A 25279-nucleotide genomic window follows, 5' to 3' on the forward strand; every position below is an offset into this window, starting at 1 on the left:
ACCACCAGCTTGATGGCTTGATGAGAAATAAGTCATAACAAAAGATTTCCCGGCACCCAGCTGAATCAGAGCTAGTGATGTTAATGTTACACCTTATATATTTAGGGATAGAATCTTCTGGTTTTCATGTAATAAACAATTAATAATTCTGAACATCCTTTTAGTCTCAACTAAGGCCTCAATCCTAAATGAAGCAGCTCCTACTACTTATTCTAGTTCATAAAAAATTGTTCATTTTTTAAACTCCTATAACTCTGATTATCAACATGAGAGCTACTTTTGCATGGTTCCGTATTGTTTGATGAGAGCCTTATAGGCAAGTCTGGTCTCCCTAAACAGACCTATCTGTTATTCAAGAGGAGGAGTCCTCGGGTCACATTCCTTTGAAGCCCTACAATGACCAAAGTTTCCAAGAAGCTCTGATGCATTGATTAATTAAGCATTTAAAAGATCATCCAAAATGCAGCATACCGATGATACTTTGAAAGTACAAAAACATAATTTTAATTATTCTTATATTATTCACAGTAACTTGAATGTTATGTGGAATACATACATACATACATGTTATGTGGTATGAGTGGGTGGGAAGGTGAGAAGTCTGCAGTCTTGATATTATCTACCAAATGATGCCTGAAAAGAACTCTGGGGCATGTGCAGTGTGTGTTCTTATCACTTGCATCATTTTATTCAATATCAATAAATTATGAATTCAGAGCTTTTTCTCCACATAGACACAATGGAACAGAAAGTCAGAACAACCTAATTCATGGTAAATCCTCTCAGTGACGCTGTATAGTAATAGGGAAAATGATAGTTATTAGTTTGCCTGCTTTGCTAAAATTAGCTCACCTGGTGAATCCATTTTATACTGGTTGATTCAATTTGTCTGTGTATTCAGAGCCCCGAATATCACACACCAGTACTTTTGAGGACATAATTCTGCATCTTATAATACTGAATAATTCATACAACCTGCCACGAGTAGCTTACAGTCTAGAGGTTTTCTTATCAAGAGCTTGTGACTTGATCATAAGAAATTAAATATAGCTGAATTAAAATGTTTAACCAAGAGAGAGAAAAAAAGCAGAACACCAAAAGCTTGTTAATCTTTCTTTATTTAACTAGAGATTATACTTGCCAATATTCTTTTGTCCATAGTCCCGTGTTATGTTATATGACAAAGATCTGTTTGCATGCCTACCTCCCCCACTAGCACTGGACTATGACTTCCTTGATGGCATGAAGGTCAACAATAGGTCTCACGTAGTATTGAAGCAAGAGGGATACTATGTGGCATAAGGATGCCTAGCCTGGGCTTCTCAGACAGAACTCCTATCCCCAGTAGAGGAAGAAACAGGAGGCTGATCTTGGTTATTAGGGAACCAGTGCAGACAATGAACTTGGACAGACAAGAGCACACTAGGGGGCAAAGGGGAAGCTGGGACGAAGTGAGAGAGTAGCATAGACATATTTACACTACCAAATGTAAAATAGTAGCTAGTGGGAAGTTGCTGTATAACAAAAGGAGATCACCTTGATGATGGGAGATGCTTTAGAGGGCCAGGACAGGGAGGCGGGGAGGGAGTTGTGGGAGGGAGGGGATATGGGGATATATGTATAAATACAGCTGATTCACTTTGGTGTACCTTAAAAACTGGTACTAGAATGTAAAGAAAATATATTCCAATAAAGAGCTTTAAAAAAAAAAAAAGAGCACACTAGGGCTAGTAGAATCAAGTCCTTAGACAGAGGCACAGTCTCAGGGAAAAGCAGGGAGCCAGGGATGAGAACCAAGGCCAGGGGCAGAGCAGGGCAGCAATGAGCAGCTGGATGCAGGGCAGTCCATGTGTTGCCCTGAGGTTTTCTGCACATGCCCCGACTGGAAACAGAGCAGGGGTGGGGTGTGGGGGTGGGGGGCAGGGGCAGTGTTGAAGACTACAGTTAGATCCCTGGGATTATTACAAAGCCCCCCCCTATCAAATCTGTTCAAAATGTATCTAAATCTTACTAAACAGAAATTTTAAATTAAAAATGTAAAAATTAAATGTAAAAATTAAATGTAAAAATACAATTTTTAATGTTTTAGGCTTGATAAGAAAACCTCTAAGAGTTCTACAGCTTTCCCATAGTAAGATTTTCCCATTGAAAAAAAAAGAAAGAAAAAACAGAGGAGTTGTATTGGAATATAATGAAGACCTTAAACAGCAGTTAAGATGCTGCTAAAAATCTATATGACCAGATCTGGGATGTATCACTGAAATGTGCACACGCACACACACCCCTAGTTAACTTACCCTAGACAGGGTGTGTGCTTCACATTTTTATCCACTTAAATGTGGTGCTGAGTTACAAAGACAGCATGAGCAACAAAGATGAGGCCAGGAGATACTGAAGTACTCAACAAAATCGAGGTTACAGAGGTCCGAGTACTGACTACTTTGCAAATAGGATGCTTCTTTAGTATGTGTGCATTTGTTCTTTCATTCATGCATTCATTCCTTCTCCGTTTGCTGAGCACCTCCTCTGAATTCAACACTGCACTAAATGCTCAGGCTGCAGAGGACAGTTGTATAGCATAGGGATGGCTACATGACTATGAGTCAGACCGACATGAGTTCAAGTCTCATCTCTTCAAATTGCAGTGTAAAACGTTTTCAGTAAGTTGCATAGCCACTCAAAGCCTTGGTCTCCCCATGTGTAAAATAGGACAATATTAATTCCTACCTTATTGGATACATGAGGATTAAATCCGATAATGCCTGAAAAGCTCTTAGACCAGTGCACGGTATGAAGTAGGTACACAAAAAATGTAAGTTGTTTTTGTTGCTGCTTTTAAATGTCAGTGTTCTACCTGAGTAGAAAGTAGAGGGAGGCACATGTTGGCTCACAGTAAGAGCTTTCTAACGGTGAGTGCTGTCCACACAGGATGGGTGCTTGAGGAGGCAGTGAGCTTCCCATCCCATCTCTGTCTGCCTCAGGCAGAGCCTGGCTTTCCCAAAGTCAGGGATGTGGGTGAAGGGACTCCTCTTTGAAGAGGAGGCTGAAACAGATGTGCTGCACAGGCTTTTCCAGCCCTGCACTCCCAGTCAACTGCAGCGGGAAAGGAAGTAACATTTCTGATGGCACCCTGTGTGCAGGCCCATTGATTGTTGCTTTACAGACCTGTTCTAATTTGAGCCTTGCAAAACCCCCACAATGAAGATGCTTCTGCTCTCCTTGTGCAGTTAGGGAAACTGAGGCTTAGCAGGGCCAAGTAGTGTACCCAAGATGGCACAAGCAGGAAAAGGTTGAAAAGACATTAGCCCCCAAATCCATGGTCTTTCACTGCACAGCATTCACTTTCAGTTAATCCATTCCTGGAATCCTCAGGAAAGTGGTGCAAGACAGAATAAAGTCAAAATGAAATGTTCCCACAGATTTAGGGGAGACACACCTCTTTGTATCTCCAGATCTTGTGCCCCTGCCTAAAAAAGGAAAAAAACAGAAAACAAAAAACCTCTGCCTAAAAATACCTCTGATTCAACAAGTCTGAAAAGCTCCCTCAGAAAATCGTCACTTCCCCACATTGATCTCTTTTTGAAAAAGCAAAGCTGCTCTGTCAGCTAGCTACACTGATGAAAAACAGGCCCAAACCGAACATTCCAGAAATTCACTATGGAACCCAATCTTTCAGATCTCGGATCAGAACAGGACACGGGGTGAAGGAGTAGTGGATGATGAGGGTTGAGGAGAATTTTTTTTTTTTTTGTCAAGAGGAACAGATTACATTCTTGAATCCTTCACTATGTTATAAACAAGACTAAGCACACAGCATTCCTTCCGAAGCACATGGCCCTGTTTTTAAAACACAGGTCCTGTCTCCCCTGGCATTTAGTGTTTGTCTCATACTGTTCTTCCTCTTCACTTGGGATTTATCACAATCTCTGCAATTGATGGTGGCAGGAATGGAACAGTTCTTTCATTCATCTTCTCTTTTCCTTTGTCTCTCCCTCCACACCCTCTATCTTTTATAATTACGTTTTTAAGCCTGTAAACGTTTCCAAGAGCAGTGCCAAATTTTAAGTGCTGCTTCTTATTACCTTGTGTGGGTGGTTTTCCCCTCGTACCAACAGCCTCCAGGTTTTTGGGTGTGTGTTTTGTGTGTGTGGTGTGTGTGTGTGTGTGGCTCCTTTGCCAAAGTACTCAGACCTCAGCAGCAACCTCACTTGAGGAGATAGTACAGAACTTCTTTCCTTCTCTTGAAAAGATGTTAGTTCTTTTCACCTTTTCAGGCTAGTTTAAGGAGTAGTTGAAAATGTGATTGTCCTGGCTGAAGACTAGAACACTGGGGGCCTTTGCTCTCATTACTTCTTTAGGGATTGTAGTTAAGGACTTGGGTTGTTGGGATGGAAGATAAGTACCTTGGTATATATATGGTGTTAATATTGAGTAATTATATTAATGTATTTAAGAAATATACTGATATGTTCCAAGCCAAATGCATAAGTCATCTCAAGAGGATACATCACATTCCACAAAGCTCCCATTGCTCAAAGAATTTTTGGAATAGTTCTGGAATTGCCTCCAGAGACTTTGGTGCATTTCCTTTTATATATTTTCAATCAGGAAAAATATTCATCCTCTACAGAGCACGAGTGAATTAGCATACTTTTTAGTTTCCAATTCATGATTATTACAGGCTCCTCAGACTGACTTTGTTGGTTGGCTTAGAATATGGTTTTAATGGTTCCACACTTGGAGCAACATTTGAACCATGCCAGTATTATTGGGATGCGTGATTTGCTTTCTGTGACAACGCCCTTCCGTTACAACATATTTATGTATGTGAGTCCAGGCCTACTCAGTGGGCCGTTATCCTATTCAAGGAGCATGATTACGCTGACAGTCTATGCAACCCAGAACCATCAGGTGTGGGCACCTGTGTGGGTGCGGCTTCAGAGTAAGTGCTTCCTACTGTAAACACGGAAAGAAGACTGCCTACATCCTCATCGTCAAATCATGTCCTCATGTGGGTCCAACAAAAAAATCCACTTTCCTTCCACATAAAATGCCAAGCGAATAGTGATGTCATGAAAAACACAAACAGGAGCAAATCTGAAAGTTACTTTTCTTAAATCTTTGGAAGGCATTTAGTTGCACATGGACCCAAATAGCTGTTGATACTATAAGTAAACATGGTAGCTTTCTTTTCAAACTCAGGAAGGGTGACCTTTCTCAAAGTTGTTCTCTACTATGTGGGTGTGGTTGTCTTTTGGCAAGATTGTATCCCACTAGAGCAGTGATTTTCACCTTGGTGTAATTTTGTCCCCAGGGAGACATTTGGTGATGGCGAGAAACATTTTTTTACTGTCACCCTGGGTTGGGGGGAGGGGCGTTCCTACTGGCATCTAGTGAGCAGAGGTCAGGGATGCTGCCAAGCATCCCACAAGGCACAGGACAGCCAGCCCCCAACCCCTAACAACAAAGATTTATCTGACCCAAATGCCAAGAGTGTTGAAGCTGAGAAACTACACCTGAACGAGTCTCAGCTGGTGAAAAATCAAGGCAACATATGGCATAAGCGTGAGCATAGCCCTGGCAAAATACCATGTACCCTCCTGCCTTCTTTGAGCAAGATTTAGTATAGGGGCCAATTACTGTGGTTCTCTTCAATTCATACCATGAAAATAGGAATGTTTGAAGTCAGTGTTGCCCTTGGCATCCCGAATTCCTCTTTTCTGTACCAATGTTTGGTGTGAATACCGCGATCTTTTCATCCTATCACATGCACTGTGCTGAAGACACGCAACGTCTCTGCTATCCATGCTTTCGTAATCTTCATTTTCTATAGTGTAACCACATGCTGGTTATAGAATCAGAGACTATCAGAACTGAAAAGGAGGTTTTAGTTATCTTACTTGTAAGGAAAGAGAAATCTCGAGAATTTCAGGTAACTCTTTGGAGAAACGGAGCCCGGATGAAGAACTGGCTCTCCTGGGATCCAACCTGCTGCTATCTCACCACCTTATTTTTACCACACTTCCTTCATGTAGGCGTGAAGAGCAGCAGCCCCAGGTCGATTGTACCCAGCTTGTAACAGATTTCTTTACACGCTTAGGCAGTGAAATCACGGACTTCACTCAAGGGTGAGAGCGTATTTCTCTCTCCTGCTGGACCCTACAGAGTCTCTGAACTGTAAAGCTCAATTCCTTTACTTCTCTGCCGAGATTAGAGAATGTTTTCTTTCTTCAATTCACTCCCCATGTCATTTTTAAAACATTATTAATTGACATTGGGAGCAATCCTGATAAGCTTCTCTATCATCATAGTCAGGGAACATACTGGGAATAGAGCTGATGTGGGACAAAGGAATTTCATGGGTTGCGGTTGCAATTTTAAAAGTAAATAGGTTGGAGAAGCCCAGTGATCTGAAAAGGACTGTAAGGATTTTGCAGCAGTATCTCAGTGAAGGAGTGAAACCAATATTGCGACAAGACAGACACCAACCATCATCACCACACGAAGGAAAACTTTATATGAAGAATGTACAACCTCAATAGTTAGTCACACTTTGTTTTCCTTGGAATTTACTAAAACAAAAGTATCGGTGGTCAATCCTTTAAAAATCCCTCAAATTGAGATGATTTTCAAAATATTCTCAGGCTCACCAGGTAAGAGAAAGGAGGTGTTAATAGTGATATTTCTGATGGCAAAACAGCAGAAAACTGTTCAGCCCAGTAGCCAGAAGGGAGGCCTGGTTTAAGATGAGGCCTCTGATAGGGCTCTGGTCATAGGGTCGACAGACTCTCACAATTTAGAAAGAACCTCTAGGCCACCCAGACCAGCTTCCAGAAAATGCACACTGGATCTGGGCTCAGGACTTTCTATAAAAAAGGAAATGTGAACTAAAACTCAGGGGAAGAGATGCAAGTACCATAAACAGTGGTTGGAGCAGATAGAATGCAAAAGCACCTACAGAATCACCAAATCGGGGAATAAGCTTTAAAACTATTCAAGGCCTGATGCAAGACCCCTACCTCCAGGAAGTGTTAAAAACTCTCTTCACCAGCATGTTTCTCCCTTTACTCAGCGCTGTTAATTAATAACTACCCATTTCTGCTAACGTGCCCCTTAATTCTTCTTTGTAGGTTTGTTCAGAGTCTCTGCAACTGATTAGTTTGTCAGAGCTGCCATAACAAAGTACCACAAGCTGGGGAGCCTTGTGCATCAGGCATGTACTGGTTCCTCCTGGAGGAACCAATCTGATGCCTCTCCTTACTTCTGGTGGTTTTCTGGCCAACTTGGGTGTTCCTTCGCTTGTAGACACATCACCCTGATCTCTATCTTTATGTTCACATGGTGTTCTCCCTGTATGCTTTTCTGTGTCCAAATTTTCTCTTTTTATAAGGACACCAGTCATATTAGATAGCTTCCACCATTATGACTTTGTCTATAACTTGATTACCTCTGTAAAGACTCATCTCCAAACAAGGCCATGTTCTGAGGTACGGGGGGTTCGTTAGAACTCCAATGTATCTTTCTGGAGGGATGCAGTTCAACACACAACATCAACTAAGCCTCAAGGTCTTGAGAACAGGAATTGTCTTTTATTCATATGGCTTCTGCTGCACCAGGCTAACCGTGCACGTCTGTTGGTTAATCAGAGATGCAGGGTGAGGCATGGACACGTGGTCTGCCCAGCTCAAGGTCTGGCCTCTGGTAGAGTTGCAGAAGGCTGGTTTGTGGGAGAGTATCATTTAAGAATTTCCACCAAAATATGCCCTGCTTCCTCCAGCTGTACCCCTCCTCATTTATCAGCTGCAAAGTTGAGAAAACTCTGTGACTCAACTGTGCCATTAGTGGAAGAGTTAGCCTTCCATCCCCCGTCACCTCGTTCCTGAGCCAGCACCGGCCCCACCCCATCCCATCTCCTTCTGAAGCTGTTTCCAGTTCCAGGTGATTCCAGTCAATGGAATATGGAACACATTTGTTTTGTGAAGCTGTTATTTTTCTCTGTTTATCACATATAATAGTATGCTACGTTAGGCAAGTGTTCTTTTTCAAATGTCTTGTTCTGTATTCCGCTAAATATGTTTACTATAAAACAATACACAATTTTGAGGGCTTATTGTTAAGATGGAACGAAAGATCTCTAGTAATGCTTAAAATCCCACTTTGATGATTCTTCTCCTGTTCAAGAACTTACATTGACTCTAGAGGACCCACCGGATGAAAGCCTGTATTCATTAGCTTGATGATCAAGGCCTCCAGAGAATGTCTCTGCATCCCTCTCCAACTATCTTCCCCTATGTCCTTTTACAAACCCTTGGCATCGGGACATGGTTTCCTGATCTCTCCCATCTAGTCTTTCCCAGATCACAGCTGTGAATTTTTTCTATTTCCTATTTTTTTCTACCATCATTAGGATTTATTCACATGTCTAACCTGGAGATATTGATATTTAGGGACATTTAAAAATGAGTAATTTTCTTTTCTAAATTAAGTCAGCTGGTCATATTTTGTCTCTTTATTAAGTCCAAACTCTTGCTTAAATCCAGCATGATCCAGTAGCCTTTAAACTGAGGATTCAAGAGGTATCCAGGTTGAACTGTGGCTGAACTACCCAAGGTCAAAGTGGATCTGTCAGTTCAGGCCCAGAAATCCCACAAGGCAGGTATTTGCTTAGAGTCTCCTCCAGAAATGAGCCAGTAATGCTTCCAGAGCCTTCTGAAGCATGGCAAGGGCTCCTTCAGAGCTCCTGAGTTACCAGAATTCCACATTGTCCCAACAACTGGTGCCCAAGACTTCCCACGAATCCCTGAGAAATCCAGTGCTCTTCATTTGTGCAAAGCAAAAGGAAGGTTCAAAAAGAGCTCAGGATAATTCCCTGGCTATCGTTCTTTGATTTTTCGCACCTATTCTTGTGGTTTGAGCAACATAAACCAAATTTTATCCCATGCCTAGTTTTCTTTATCAGCCTCTTGGATGTTGAGTCTGTTCAAAGATAAACTAAGACATATTAAATTTTGAAGAGTTCATGTGAGCAGAAATTGATTCACATCGAGCAGCATCAAACCAGAAGTGACTCAGAGCACTCCACCAACAGGAGCTCAGAGAGACTTTCCTAGGGAAGAAATGGAATCAAAACAAGGAAATTATTTGGTTGGCTATAGCTTAAGCAGTTGCCTTACTTGGGAAAGCCTAGTTGGCCGTTTATGATTGGTGGTCCTGACGTGGTGATTTATTAACCTCGAAGCATTTCAGGCTTAAGCTTTGGTTTGCTTCCTTACATGGCCAACTAAAGCATTAAAGCCACTTCAGTTTACTGGCTTCCTTATTTAATTACTTTAACAATCATATGGGTATAAAGTCTCAGTGATAATTCACGGGCATCCTGAAGCCTGGCCCTAAAATGATGCGTGCCCTTCATCCAGGACCATGTATGCTTATCAGAGGTCTAATGGAAACTTTAGCCTATGTATTGGCTTCTCTCCTGCATTTTCCTATCAGGATTAAATGCAGGTGTACTTCCAGGAAAGGCAGCCCAGGATCCGCTTTCAGGGAAGTGATGATGCCGCAGATCACATCCTGTTCTTTTCCCAAAAGAGCAGCCTGAGAAGGTCCAAAGAGCAACGACTTTGGAATTTAATAGACCAAACTTCTACATCTGGACCCAATTGTTTACTAGTTTCTACCTCTGGCAAAACGTTTGAGATATCTGAGCCTCGGTTTTCTCTTCAGAGAAATGGGGGTAATAAAGAACACCTCAAGATATGAAAAAGGAAGCAAGAATAAATCCCCAAACTCCTTAGTCGTCTTTCCTCCAGCTAAAGGCAAGGATCTGACTGCCCTATAAGCTGGTAATAGCAGACCTGAACTCCTGGCGGGGCTTGGTGGCTAGCACTGCAGCAGCCAGGTGGGAGGAGGAAACCAGGCCCACATCCCCACCTCACCATCCAGGTTGGGTTTGGAGCTCACATGGGTTTACAGCTGCTCTTGACAGCAGAGCTATGAAGGAAAAGCCACAGAACAGCTAGCATCTCCTTGCCTGCAGGGTAGGATGTGGGGCCTCACTCCAGAGCCCACTTTCACAGACAAGAAAACAGAGGCGGCTAGGGAGGTGATGGCCACCTTGCGCTGTGGTGGCAACACTCCTTTTAATGAGGGCTCCTCAGAAGTCGTGTTCTCAGAAGGGAGGATGCGGGAAGAACTGTGTTCCCTCCCAGCCGCCAACTGTACCTACAGGGCACCAGAAGGGGTTTCACTTTCAGCACTGGGCCCTGCAGCCAACCTCACAAAATGCTTTCTGGCATTTGCCAACAAGGTAGCTCGGTCTGCAGCTGCAGCAGCAGGTGCTGGCTGCCAGGTTCCCCCGGCAACCCAGGTGTGTTCCAGGTTAGCAGCTCTGCCTTGGAGCAGTGGCCTCCGTCTTGGATGCATGTGGCTCAAAGCACAGAGTGGAGCTGTGTCCCCCCCCATGGTGGGAAGATAATGATTGTGCTGGTTTTTATGGGGCATAATATAACCTCAGTGGGTGGTTCAGTAGCAGTAGTGGCTTTTAGAGGATATGAGAGATTGTAACATGCTTGTTGATGTTTCTTGTTTGAGGGATTTTGGGGGAGTTGTTCTCATTATTCAGTCCAATTCATTATCCTTCACGGATTTGCTCAGGCCCTTGGCTAATATATTTAAAACTCATGAGGGCACTGCTTTCAGCCACGTGATAATTCAAGTTTGTATTTGTGTGTTTTGCAGAAATGTTCGCATTTAGGATCTTATTTGGGGCTCTCTATGAATCCATGACTGTGATAGAGTAGAAAGTGCTGACCTGGTCTGTTTGATGTGTGATCTAAGGCTCAGAGAATGACTTACCTGGCTGTGTTCTAGAGCTAGGACCCCAGTTCAGGTCTTCTGAGCCTCAGTGCCTCATCCTTTCCAATCTACCATGCTGCTCATGCCTCCTGCTAGCCCCTGTGTTTTTGTTTCCAGTTGCCAATGAACTGTTTAATCACGTCTTTCTCTCTGATCGGTTGTGGTCTTTCCTTTGGTACACAGATCAATGCCTGTTAACCACAGTTGCCCGCCTCTGAGGCTCAGTTACTGAGCACAGCAGGAGGAAGAGGAAAGAAAAAACCCCAAGTATAAAAGCAGCCTCTCCTCTTCACCATGCCCGTCTTCTCCACGTGTTCCCCCACTCTGCAGGCTCCCATCTCCATCTGCTTCTGGCCACCCCCAAAAGTGTGTTTGGTCATGAACTGATGGACCTCCTGTAGACTCAGGCTAAGTGGGGCATCAAAGGAGGCTTAACCTGGGCCCAAAAGCACTTTGGTTAAAGATCATCTGGTGCTTTTGCCCCCGGCACATTGGTGGACTGTTAACTTCTAATTCTTCTTGATACAAGAGGAAGCTTGAGACTAGGAAATCCATAAAAGCTCATAACCCCCAAATTACATATGTACACACACACACACACACACACACACACAAATACTTCCTATAACTTTTTTTCTCTAACTTTTAGGAACTTGACAGTGATATGTGTCATGACGTTTTTTGACTTAGGCAGATTGTTAAAAGTCTGTTTGCATTCCTTAGACAAATCATTAAGTACACATGAAGGCAGCCCAGAAGTTTATGGAACCATCGTTCCAAGACAGCATAGATTATGATAGGTCTCCTGGGCATTACCAAGGGAACAGGTTCTAGGACTCCTCCCCTCTCTCTTAATTCATAATTAACTGAAAATAATAACAACAAATTCTTAATGAGCATTTGCCACGTGCCGGACATTATGCTAAATATGGTGCATGCATTACTTATTTTTTCCTCACAACAACCCTGTAGACTGGGTACCGCTAGTATTTACAGATGAGAAAATTCAGGCTTCAGGGGGTTAAATAATTTCTCAAGGTCGTGGCTAACATAGCTGGGCTGGTGTGGGCTTAGGCTGGAGTCTGAAGGAAGACAAAGCTCTAATTTTTTTTTTTAGCTTTGTAGCAAAGTATTTGTTTCACCACTTTATGCAGGTATAATTTACATGTAAGAAGTTGTACATATTTAGTATATATAACTTGAAGGCCATAGACACATCCTTCCCCTCCCCAAATTTTCTCCCACCCCCCCTTTATTATTATTTTTTTGTTGTTGTAAGAAACATAAGACCTAATGTCATAGAGCCTTGCCAGCAATATTGTATTGTATACTTAAAACTTTCTAATTTTAGAAGGCAAATGTTAATTTTATAACTGGAAGCTAAAAGAATTACATATTACATATACATATTTAGTAAGAAAATATAATTCATGTAATCAAGTCAAATCAAACAATTTACTGGCTTGGATGCTGTGGGGATGCCACAGAAATAAGCACCACAGTTCTAGGATGAAAGACTCTACAACCTGTTAGGACTGCAGATATAAACACATGATATAAACATAACTCACAAATGCTGGGTTTGATTTGATTGGAACAAGCCTGTGTTAGACGTGTAGGGTAGGAGACACTTGCACTCCACCTAAGAATGACAAACGAAACGTTGTGTCACTAGCATGCACCATAGTGCCAGGCACTTGATAAAGATTTGGTCAGTGTTAAATGAATAAACCAGCATCTAGACCAGGGAAGGATTCTCAAAGCAGCAGCCCCAGTGCCTCAAAGAGTGTGGGGCAACATACTCGATTGTAGGGCAGGTATTGCATTCAAAGTGCTGATCCCAAGAGTCAGATAAGGAAGTGGTGCCTTTTTGGGAATCACCAGACTGCTTCCTTCATCCACAAAGTCTTAATAGAAAAATAAATAAATAACTGAACTAAACAGAATGCTCAGTGTCATACTTGATTTACATACGGGTGCAATCTCTCTCTTTATTTTCTCTCAGGAGCCAGTGAGCAAACAGTCTAGTGACCAACAGCCAGTGTGCAGACCACTTTGCACCTTTCTAGGGCTGTATACATTAGGTCTCAGGGCTCTCCTAAAGCTCGGTTTCCCAGGCCTGGCCACCCCTCAGTGTGCTCTGCCCTGTGTGCTACCTCAGGGGTCAGGTTGCTGAGATCTGAGTGCCACCTCTGTCCAGCTGTGTGATCTTGGTCAATCAGTTATTCTCTGAAAATCACAGATGGAGATTGTGTGAATTAGATAAAATAATCCATGGAAAATGCCTAATATATAGAAATACTTTATACCTTAGTTCTTGTTGCTGTGGTTGTTGATAATGTTGTTGTTAGAAACATTTGTAAGTTTGTTTTTTTAATAAAGATCCAAGCAAAATAAATATGCTAGTAGAAAATAAGGATCTTAGCTTATATTAAGAGGTCAAGATACGGTAGGAGAGTGACCTTTTTTAATTCTCCAGCCTTAACCCAGGAGTTGAGGAGGTTTAGGGACAGACATGAATCTTAGTGTGTTAAAGGGTACCTGGGACCTGTTTTCATCACCAGATTGCAGACATGAAAGTGATTGTCATGAAGGAGTAAGTTTACACTCACAGATTCCTAGAAACCAGAAGCATACTATGCCATGCCTGTGGCATGTAGGACCACAGGGGGAAGCACCAGGACAAAAGCCTTTATGGTGGTTTTCATGGGAAGCAATGGGTGAAGCAGGTGAGGCAGATTTGGGATTAGCTGGTTTGAATAATTTCTGCAGACTCCAGGGTCTAGAGACTGCCTGCCCCTAGTTGCCTGGTGTGTGGCCCTGGGGCGATATTAAGGGAGGGGAATAGTGCCTCAAGCAGTGAAATTGCCATAAAGGAGCTAATTGGAGAATATGGGTTCTGTATTGATTTGCTTGTGAAAAGGATGCTTCCTGGGGAGTGGTTTACTATCTCTAGGATAACCTAGCCCTGTCAGGGGCAGTCTCTTCAGGATTAGCAAGGCCTCAAATGTCAGAGTATCATAAAATATGGAAAATAAAATACACAATTATTGATGTGGCACTGCAATCCTGGTTGACAGGAGTAGGGTTGGTACTTATAAAAGGTATGATGGTAGTTTCTGTCAAGCTTACAACCAGCTCAGCTTCTGGATTAAGGAATCCTGTGGGTCTCTCCATAGTAAAGAGTAGATGCTGGGTTGGTGCCAGCCATAGTGCCCTCACCCTGCTACCATTCCCAGTGGTCAAGATGGTTTGGGGAGACCCAAGAGCTCACCCCTTTGGCCTTTAATCCTACCTACCTGCTTTACCTTTGATAACTCATTTCATGAGCAGTGCTGTGAAAATCTAGTTGCCTCAGCCCAATGGGAGTTTTGAGAGATCTGTTTCAAGAGCTGGACCCATGTAGACACAGGCTAGTTAAGACCGTATCTGATTGTTTCTGAGCAGCAGCCGCCACTTACCGCCCTGGTCCTGTGTCAGTCACTAGGCATCTCCAGTCATGCTGTGAAGTCTGGTTGTGGTTGACAGATAAAGCTCACCCACCAGGTTTCTCCATGGTCTGTTTTGAAATTTGCTTTCAGGAAAAGGAATGTGGTGTCCAAGACAGTTGGAAATACACAGATGTGTTTAAGCAACTTGATTTCATCTCAGGTTCTGCCTTAATTCAATAATCCATTCATTCTTTCGTTCAACAAGCAACTAGCATTTGGCAGAATTTTTTTTTTTTTTTTTTTTTTTCCGGAATTCTCAGGCAGCACAGCAAAATGAGTCACTGAGCTTTGGGACTCAAATTCTCCAAAGTGGGAGGCTGGGGAAAGCCAGCGTCTACTGTACAATCAGCAGCAAGAATGTAGGCTGACAGAGTTAGTGAAGGCAGTCTGTGACCATCCATGAAGCAGCAACTGGACTTCATGCAGCCCATGCAAGGAGATGGCGATTTAGTGGTCCCAGAGGAATTAGTTTCACTCCCATGTTGCCCAGGTAGCTCTGTCTGCTTCACTGGCCACAGCGTCTTCACTCACTCTGACCTGCAACCTAACCCAAACAGCAAAGGAGGAGGATGTGCTGTGAAGCACGGCCCATCCACCCCATCCTGGGAAAATAATCAGATGTGTCCGCCCACTGTTGGGTTAGAGCAGCACATTTCAATCAAAGCCCACGCAGTCAGAGACATGGTTCATGTAGATAGGAATAAATTAATAAATATGTTCTTGTTTAACTGGCAAACCTGGTTTAGCTTCCTATTACCATCTGGTCTAGTGGCTACTTATTGAATTTCCTCCTTGTGCACACTCAGGAAACCAAAACATAAAGAGAATCCATCATCTAGTTCTTGAGAGGACCAAATATCCAAGAAGCCAGGACCATATGGCATTATTTTATGGTTAAGTCTTTGGAGCCACCTTGCAGGCATTCACATTCTGACTCTGCCACCTACTAGTTGTGATAACAGAGAATGAATTGCTTGCTCTCTCTATAAAATGGGAATAAATATAATACCCCTCCCATATAGGCTCGTTGGTAAAATTGAAATGAGTCAATACACGTAAAGGGCTTGGAGAGAATCCTTGCAATTAAAGTATTTGCTATGAGTATTACTAGCACAGTTGTGAAAGAGTTTGGGGAACTGGAATACATCCTTCAAACAGCCAGAGGGGAGCCTTTTCTGGCCACTCTGCCATAGCACCAGGGTTTCTTGATCAGTGCCAGGCATTTTAGGGTATGAGGAGGAAACTTCTGGAAGCTGGATCACCTCCTGCAGGTTTTCCAGGATTCAGGGTGCAGAGACCAGAAAATAACAGCTCTGAGCCCGGCCAGACCAGAAGAGAAGGAGCTAGGCGAGCCCCAACACTGAGAAGGAGCAGGTACTAAGGTACTAGAATAAGGCCAACTTCTCAAGAGTCGTTTCTACTCTCTTGGGGGTATGAGTAAGATGGGATCTCTGAGTGTGTGTATCAGGACATCTCACATTTTGGCCTTCATTCAAAAACCTGCCGTCTCTATATATTCGCATCTGCACAGGGCTCTGATCCATCTTCACTACCATCACCATGAAACCTCAACCTAAGGCCTCCCCTTAGTTAATGCCTATGCAGTGCCTAGAAACACTCTCACCTTTCCCAAGGCCTCAAAATATACCAGACGTGCACCTGCGTTTCATGCCTCCAACCACCCCACCACCTATGCCCTGGGCCTGTCAGGATTGTCGGAAGGCTCAGAAGGCTTCTGAAGACGCCTCAACAGCCATGTTCGTGTAAAGTACAAGTGGAGTGCTGGAGCCTGCTTCATAGCCGTTCATCCATCTTTCTCAGTGTTTCCTACTGACAAGCATGTGTGTAATGAAAGGCAATGAGGGAGGGAATTGGTGGCAAAACTATGCTATGGAAACAATCCTGGTTTGAACAGAGAAAAATAGATCAGTGTGTATCCATACGTATGCCCATAAATCATCTCTGTAACAGAGAGAAGGAAAAGAGACTTGACATTTGATCTTGGTGATACTCTGTTCTTGAGTTAGATGTTTTTGTAAGACTTTCCATTCAGTCAGTCCTCGTATTTATCACGTGAAAGGAATCATTACAGTTTACACTTAAGGAAACTGAGGCCCAAAGTCCAACCCACAGCCTCTACCACTAGGAGGTTACCCCCTAAAACAGGCAGTCCCTCAAACCATCACCGAAAGATATCAAACAACAAAAGAAAATACAGCCCAGGCGTGATAAAGCTGGCTGATGGCTTATTTTCTTTATAGAGGCAAATAATTAGTTTGATCTCTTGCCGAGTTTCATAAGAACTGGGCTGGTGGGGGTGGGGGAGATTTCCCTTTATATATACTATTTTAAGAAAGCCCATAATTGAATCTAATTTCTGCAGCTGCCATTAGAAAGCAGGATGGCAGCGACAGCATCTGGGAGACAACAGAGGCCCACAGAGCAGGGCAGAATATGCCCCGTGCAACTGAGAAACCCTGGGCAGAGGGCAGAGCCACCTGCCCTAAAGGGACACCAAAGCCAGGGTCCAGCCAGTGGGGAAAGTGGAAGGAGAGTGGGCCTGCCCCCGACCCCCGGCCCCACCTAGGAAGGGTGGGCGAGCATCTCCCAGAGTTCCTGGAGCAGGAAACCTTCTGGATCTTTGTTCTCTCTCTGCCACGGCTTGTAAGTATTAGCCTGATGTTGTTTACTTCTTCTCCCAATCTCTCCAAGGAATATGATTCACACGTTTTCAGATTTATTTGAACAAAATGCAATAAATATGCTGCTTCAATTTTAACTGCTGGCCTGTAGCCAGGGTTTTTAATGAATCTGGCCTGTGCTACTGAAGTGTTCGAGGATCTCCAGGGCTCTGGGCACTGTGAGATTACATACACTGGTGTGCGTGTACACACACACACACACACACACACACACACACACACACACACACCCCTCCCCACCTCCTATTCCCCGGAGGGCCAGTGACTCACAGTCAACTGTAGGTTTTTCAGAGCTGACTCTGGTTAAAATTAGCAGGATCCTTTATTGTCCAAGGAGAGGAAGGATTCCTCCATCTCCTTTCACAGCTGCATGGAAATGCCATCTTCTCCTTTTTCTCCCCCCTCTGTTGGAATTACTGTACCCACCTCCAAAAGCTGCCATCGTCAGCCTTTTCTTTTTCTTCCTTTGTTTCCTCACAAATGGCCACTAGACCAGGCCCAGCCTATGGAGACTTCCATATAAAAACAGCTAAATATGAGGGCTTAATGTGGAGATAAAAGGATTCTCAATAGATGTTGACCATGACTAGTCAGTGCTCCATGCTTCTGGGAGGTGGGAGAAAACAGGAAGAGGGACACCCACAAAGGCAATCCAGGACCTTGCACCCTTTCCCAGAAAGAGGAGGAAGAGAAGGAGAAATGCCAGCCTCAGACCTCTGGCACACATTTCCCAGACTCCACCCTCCAGGAAAGAGAGCCACAGAGGGTAAAACTGAGGGATCTGCAAAATGGGTCCCCTTTGGAGGTCCCAGCCTCCTCTTTTGGAGGAAGATGATCACCAGGACCCCCTGTAGCTCCAGGAACCTAAAACTGCAAAGATTTGTGCCCACAATGACCAACACTTAAGGCCATTGTGGGTTGGCATCTGGGAATTCCCTCAGTAGGAAGGGACCATTGCAGGGAGGGGTGATTTTAGGGCCTGGGGCATGGTTTCCCACTGGTGGCAGAGGCAAAAAAAGGTGGCTCCAGAGATCCCATCTATCAGTACGGTTGCTAGCAGACACTACTATCTATTTCTCTTCTATTATTACCAGTGACTTTTATTGATGTCAGGAGCCCTTGTTTTGTTTTCCTCTTTTGGAATTACTATCAAAAGCAAATTACAGATTGTTCTGCAGGGGTCTGACCACCCCATTCCATCCCCATCTCATGTCATCACATCCCCTAATGGGATCTTCACAATAATTAGGCAAAATAAGCGAAGAAACTTGAAAGTCAGGTACCTGGACAGATAAATAACATGAAAGGCCTGGCTTCCCTTAATGACTGGGGAAGAGGACCAGAATGCAGAGGTCCAGGTTGGGATAGCTTCACCAGCAACATGCAGCGTGGCTTCTGGGAGCCTTTGTTTCCTCATCAATGGAATTATCTTTCCAACCTGGTTATTCCATGATTCTGACAGACTTTGAGTGGTTTTCCTCCAACATCTTTTACCCTGACAGTATCTCACTCCTCCTTCTCTGTGTTTCACTTTCTTGTAATGGAATAGTAAATAGCTCTTATTTCTGCCATAATTCCTCAAGCCATAAAAGTCACATCCTTTTATTTATAATATTCATAGAATTGTAGAATGTTTCTTATGGAGACTGGAAAAAAACACCATCTTGTTTCCACTTCAAGTCGTGGTATCAGTGATGTGACTTTGTGTGAGTCTCTCCCATGCACTTTACAACCACTGATGCAGCTCCATCCAACACATACTGTTTGATCACTTGATCTCTTGCTGGCCCTTTGCCAGGTGGACCCTGCTGGAAGCATATGAGAAATATAGGACACAAACCCTTTTCTCAACTTACTAATTATCTTATTGGAAGTCAAGATCACTGTGTATAATAATAGTAATAATAATGTTAATGACAGCATGCCTGTTAGGAGGCAGGCATTGTGCTAGATACTTGATAGATATTTACTTCATTTAAGCCTCAGCAAATTCCTTAAGGTATCTCTTTTTAGTTGCGCTTTACCCATAAGGAATCTAAGACTTAGAGTAATTCATCTGCCTAAAGCTAAACAGTGATTGAAGATGTATCTGATTGACTCTATGAGTTTGAAGTGTCATATGACCAAGTGTTAAACTAAGTGTAAGCAAGGTCTGCAGAGCTGTGGTGTAGGTGTGATGCTCTCTGCAAGGTCAGAGATGTGGAAGTTCTGAGTAAGGGATGTTACCTGCTGCTTGAGTTTGCCCTGAAAGGAATAAGCAGGAACTAGCCCTTGGCAGTGAAGAGGAGGCCCTCGTTCAGAAGTGAGAAGGAGAATATGGACTCCTGATAGAAGATGTTAAAATGAACACTGGAAGATGGTTTTGCCCCCCTCAACCCTCTTTAACAACAGGCAAGCCTTTGCTGAGACCACAGGGGAGAGAGAGCTTCCACCTGCCCAGGGCTCAACCCCAGTCACCCTACATGCTGGATGCCTTCAAGCAAATTCCTGGCTTGACAAAGGGATGCCCTCAGATAACTTCGATTATTTTTAAATTGGTGCTTATAAAAACAAACACATTCCACTTATTACATAACCAAGGCTGAAAAAATAATGTTTTACTGTCGGTTTTATTAGTTGGGAAAAATAATAATTTCCAAGTTTGAGAAATACAGTCAGGCAATGATTTTCAATCTTTTGTAAAGTCTTGCATTTGCTTCATTGGCACCTCTTGGCAATTCCATTTGCTTCCTGAATCCTGGTTTCTGGCTTCCTTTTCTTTCTTAGGAAAGCTGAAGTCAAACATGGATGTTGTTTCTTTTTTTAGCTCTGAATTCATGGAGATTGTCCACAGGTGTAGCCTCACTGCACATTCAATACAAATTTTTTTTCAACAGGTTCTGCAAGTTCTTAATCCTACATTAGGCTATTATCTGCTTATACCCAGGGCTAACTAGACAAAATTAAGAAATAAGTCCTTTGCTGGCAAAAGTTCTTTTCCTAAACCTTTGCCTAAAGAAAACTTCTCACTCCTTCTGTCACTTGCTGCAGTCAAGTATCTAGCACAATGCCTGCCTCTGAACAGACATACTGTTATTAACATTATTATTATTATTATTGTATTATTATTATCATTCACAGTGATCGTGACTTCCCAAGTATCAATTCGTTTTTCTTATAACCATGGGGAAGGACAGCTATTTAAGGGAAAGCACCTGACAGAGAGGCTTGGGTTCAAATTCCTGCTAACATTAATTTTGTGAGACCCTGAACGTATATCTTAACATCTCTGAGCCTCGTTTTGCTCATATATAAAATATAGTTAATATTATCTATTTCATTGGGTGTTGGGGGGGTTAGATTAAAAGTGACAAGTGTAATTGTTTGATCTTCAACCAAGAACAGTAACCAAACAGTAACCATCAGAAGTAACCAAAGGACCTCATTAAAAAGTGACATGCCCTCCTGAGTCCCTTTTACCATGAGGCACCCACAACCCTGTTAGCAGGACACGTGATAGAAACACCCAGATGAGCCCAGATCTGACTGGATTTCCCAGGCCTTTCAGGTCCTGTAATGTGCATTTTATTTGATTTATCTGATAGAAATGAGATCTCTGTTGTCTTCTCAAAAAATAGAAGTGTTTTTGGCTCTCAGATCTTCCTTATGTTGGCCAGGTGACTTTCCTCCTGTTCAAGATTACCAGAGACTCTTCTGTCTACTCCAGATGCAGAATCAGAAGGAATCAGAGACCATAAAGAAACTCAGGACAAAAAGAAGTGTCATGCCCAAAGTCATAGAGCTAAAGACAAGTAAGACTGGGAATCGCCATCTCCTGAACCTATTCAGCCCTCCCCTCCACCCCACACTTTCCTTCATGACCATAACCTGTGCAGTGAACACATGAAGTCACCCTGGATGGAGACGCTGCTGTCCAGCAGGATTATAAATGAATCTCTGGGCCAGCGTGCAAAATATTCCAACAACCTGAGTGCGGTGTGGCTCATTCTCTACTGCATATTCATCCATAAATGTGGGGTGTTTCTGTGTTGGACTCACCCCAGTGTTCACTAGGCCTGTTTCTTGGTGGTCAGAGATTCAGTTTGTGAGACCTGGCTTTAGTTAGGGTGATAGTCATCACTGCCCTTTCTCATTTTTATGCTGATTCTTGATCATCTCTATGCTGTGCAGCAATAGCCTTTTTACCAGCATCTGCCAAGAGACTCCTTCTTCATTATAGAGACTCAATAGATGCTTGTTAAACTAAAATGGACAAAGGAGTATATACATGAATATTCCCAGCACATATCAATCCAGTGGTATTTATGACTTGCTGGACTGACTTTGGTTTACAAATTAAACAAGCCATGAAATTTGAATTTAGTAAAAAGAATTTAGTTTGGGCCTGTATATCAACTAATGACTATCCTGACTATTTTTAGCAGGTTGTTAGGATGTCAGGATTTAAAGCCATAATATACCTGCTTCTTTAGGAAAGGGGTCACGTGCCATCACCTGGCCATCTTTGTTCTCCTGGTTAAACTACCTGTTTGGTTTCTATCTGCATCGTCACCCTCCGACCATAATCAAATATCAGCCCATGAAGACAGGAAGAAAAAGTGAAAACCTCAGTGTGGAGGTATGCAAATCCACATTTGCAGAACACATGCATTAGATGGGGACTTATCCTCTTGAAAATATGTAACTTTCTAAAAGCCCTCGCTTCCAGCTTCCTCTGGGCAGTGAGCTGTCCAAATGAACAAAACAAGATTTTATTTAAAAAATATGATTTGAACAAGGCTTTGAGTGTCTTCAGGGCAAGATCCATAACTTACTCATCAGTGTTTCCCCCGTAGTGCTTCGAAGGGAACTTCTAATGCGCAATTTGCCCAATAAAGTTTGAAGAAGGGAAAAGGAAACAGAGGGAAGGCAAGTAGGAATGTGAACAGTAGGGCACACTGGTTAAGCATCCGGGATCAAAGGGTGAATTTCTACCCTCAGTGTAGAAACCTTATCTTCTGTTGCCTTCCTTCTCAAAACCTACTGGGAGCAGCTTTTGTCCCCTCTAATCACAGTTGTACCCATAGAGAGCAAACCATCTCTTCTCCATGGCTGGGTGTCTGTGTGTCTACATGGAAATCCTTTGTGACTCCCCATTACCCACAATGAAATCCAAACTCCTAGCATCATTCCCAGCCCGACCCAAGGCCCCATGTTCTGCTACACTTCACCCACCCACCCTAGAAACCATATTGTAGCCACACGGGAATTCTTGCCTTTTGCCAAACACGCCTTTCTGTTTTATGCTTCATACCTTTGCACCTGCTGCTCTTTCTTCCCCTCATCCCCTTTCAGCCAATGCTTCCAAACTGTTAAAGACCCAAGTGAAATGTCACCTCCTCAGTGATGTTCTTCCCTACCTAACAGGGAAGTCACTCATTCCCTTGAGTAGTCATGGCTTTTATGCCTGACCCTGTTGTCCTTTTCACAGAGTATTGAAAATTAGTATTTATGCGTTTACCTCCAGCACTTTGAGGATAGAGATTTATCTTTGTATCCTCACATGTAAGCCTGGGGGATAGGTACTATATTAATTCCACTATTGATGAGAAAACAGAAGCACAGAGAGGTTAAATAAGTTGCCCAGGTCCAGACAACCTGTAACTTATAACTCTCGGATTTGAACACAGGGAAGATGGACTCAGAACAAACCCTTTCAACTACTTTAAAATGCCACTTTTCTTTAAAATAATCATGCTTGTTACCTTGCTACCTTTACTATGGTGTCTATATTAATATAAATTCTTATTCTTTATCAGCCAGAGCAATTATTTATGTTTGTATATGAAGGATATAGTTAATAAGTTCCATTTTAAACTATTATTCTAGAATATACGCTAGTTGTTAAAATCTCCCCAATAAATCTCTGGAGTGCCCCAGGTGCAATGGAAAGTAATATGGGTAGTCTTTTCAGCTCAGGGGAGATTGTTACTTCTATTTAAATTTCTTGTTCCTGCATCTTGTTTCTTCAACTAAATATTTGACTACTCCAAGACTGGACTCTTTCTTATGTTTTAAGGATACCCAAAAGGACCTGGAGCAGCTGTGTTCACGATAGGCTCTGAAACTTTTGCTGAATAAATTAATACAAGAACTAAACGGTTTCCTTATTGCCATCCACTAACAACTTATTGAGAATGTGGCATCAAGTTGAATATGTAAGAGTTGACAAACTTTCTTGCTGGGGTCCCAGGTTTCAGAGAGTTGGTAGTTAGTTCGGATGGCAAAAGTGGAGTGATTACTTGATCAGCAACCTCTCCAAATCCCCAGCCCTTCGTTCAGTCAGGAATCTGGCGCCTGCCATCCTGATCACCTTGTAAATATCCAGCGTTTCTTTTTATTCCTAGCTGGCTTATTTTGAGCACATTCTCTTGCCAACCATTGTGCTAGGACATGGAGATGGAAACATTCTGTATAAGAGAATCAGAATCCAAATGTATTAGCCAGTAATAAAGAAATACACTACCTACAAGGAAAGGAGTTTTGAGGTGGTAGATAAGCTGTAACTTTGGAGCCAGAAGACCCTTGGTTTAATCCCCGGCTCTGTCACTTAACTAGGCATTTGACCTTGTTCAAGTTATCTAACCTCTCAAACTTCAGTTTTCTTATTTAAAAAAATGTTTAATAAACCATCTACCTGAGAGGGCTATCATGCAGATTAAATGTCTTTCCACTTAACCCACCCCCCTTTTTAAATAGAGACAAAAGAATTTTATGGATATTTTTAATATCTAGCATCTCATCCTTCCTTCTGTGATTGCATGACCCTGGATACTTTAAAGCTGCTTCTCCTGAAATGCTTATTCATTTTTTTTTGTTTGTTTTTTGAAAACCACATCATGCCTCCAAGCTATAGAACTCACACTTCTTGGCCTTTGAAATGAAATCTAGAATGCAGAAGTCCTTCTTATATATCTTTGTTTTAAGACTAGGCCCTGAGTAACCAGATTGATGTGTTGTGACTCTTTGAATCAAAGGCAATAGTCTCTTTCCAGTTCCAGACTCTACCAATGACTATTTCCTTCCCTGATCTCAAGCCCCACCAAGGGTGCTTCATCCCCATTGTCCACATCTGGAAATTTCCCCTCACTTTTCTCTGGGTGACTGAAAGTCTTCCTCAGATGCACTAACTTTTAAAATACTCTCCTCTTATCTTAAATCATGTATTGGTATATTGTCCATTAGCTCTGTTTGTGCACCATGTGATGTTGGAACCGACACAGGCATTATTCAACAAAACTTATTTGGGGCTACTTTGGGGTCTGGCAACAGTGACATTTCCTTAGAGGATGGTGGAAAAAAATGCACTGCATCCCATTTCTTGAATAGAGGCTTGCATAATCAACCAAGTAGAAAGAAATGTTGAGATGCATTTAACCTCATTAGTTTCAGTAGGACTGACTCTCTCCAATCCATCAGAGTTGAGCTACATTAGTGAAACTCAACTATTTCCAAATCTCATTTACATAATGGATGAGATGTGAAATGCGCCCAATGCAAGGGGAGCTGCCCGGAGGCACTAAAGTTTATCACAATATGTAAGAGTTCTGTTAGATCATTGCATTAAATTTCCACTAACAAGATAACAAATTAATTGTATTACTGTAGTAGCCCAAAGTCTATTGAGTGGAGAGTACCAGTGAGGATAGCAGCTGGGGTTTCAAGGACTGTGGGCGGAGAAGAATGCTCAAGGGGTATGATGACTGTTACCTTAGCTTCCTTCTGCCCCTTTAAGAAATTCTAGGCACCTCTGTGATCTGATGGTGGACTTTGGCTTTATTAGTGAGGTAAGCAAGGATGAGTAAATCAACTGTATCAGACAAGCCTCAGGATATCTAGAAATTGATCACTCTGCCGAAATAAGCACTCTGTGTTTATTAGCTGGGAGTTCATCACTATCACATCTCCTCATCCAATTCCTAAGAGATTTCAAAGCCATCATCATGGTATTAGCTCGTCTGACTGAGCTACTAGAGATAAAGATTAGGAGATCTATCTAATGATGGGTCTGAGTTTCTGTGATTTTTTTCTCTTCTATTGCAAAGAAGAGAGCTTTTCTAGCACACATTCTGTGTGTATGTGTGTATGCCTACACAGTCACAATGTGTTTGCATTTTATAGGATGATTTCAAATAGTGGAACAAAGTAGGTGGTTTGAAGAAAGCCATACTCAGTGAAGCCCTTAAAACAATG

General features: G+C 42.6%; 1 protein-coding gene across 9 annotated transcripts in view; it reads left to right on the top strand.

The window, feature by feature from the left end:
• The window catches only part of SETBP1 (SET binding protein 1), a 364368-nt gene that overhangs the window by 299450 nt on the left and 39639 nt on the right, over positions 1-25279 (top strand). For 8 of the 9 annotated variants that reach the window (XR_009047900.1, XR_009047901.1, XR_009047902.1 and 5 more), the window contains exon 5: positions 20704-20838. The exons of the other annotated variant lie outside the window; for it this stretch is intronic. Coding sequence is in view for 5 of the 8 variants with exons in the window: in XM_057698086.1 (XP_057554069.1) it covers positions 20704-20838 (135 nt within the window). In the remaining 3 variants the exon portion in view is untranslated. The remainder of the gene's footprint in view (positions 1-20703; positions 20839-25279) is intronic. 9 annotated transcript variants of the gene reach the window in all.

Source organism: Hippopotamus amphibius, chromosome 11, assembly GCF_030028045.1.
Source record: "Hippopotamus amphibius kiboko isolate mHipAmp2 chromosome 11, mHipAmp2.hap2, whole genome shotgun sequence".
Lineage (NCBI taxonomy): Eukaryota > Metazoa > Chordata > Mammalia > Artiodactyla > Hippopotamidae > Hippopotamus > Hippopotamus amphibius.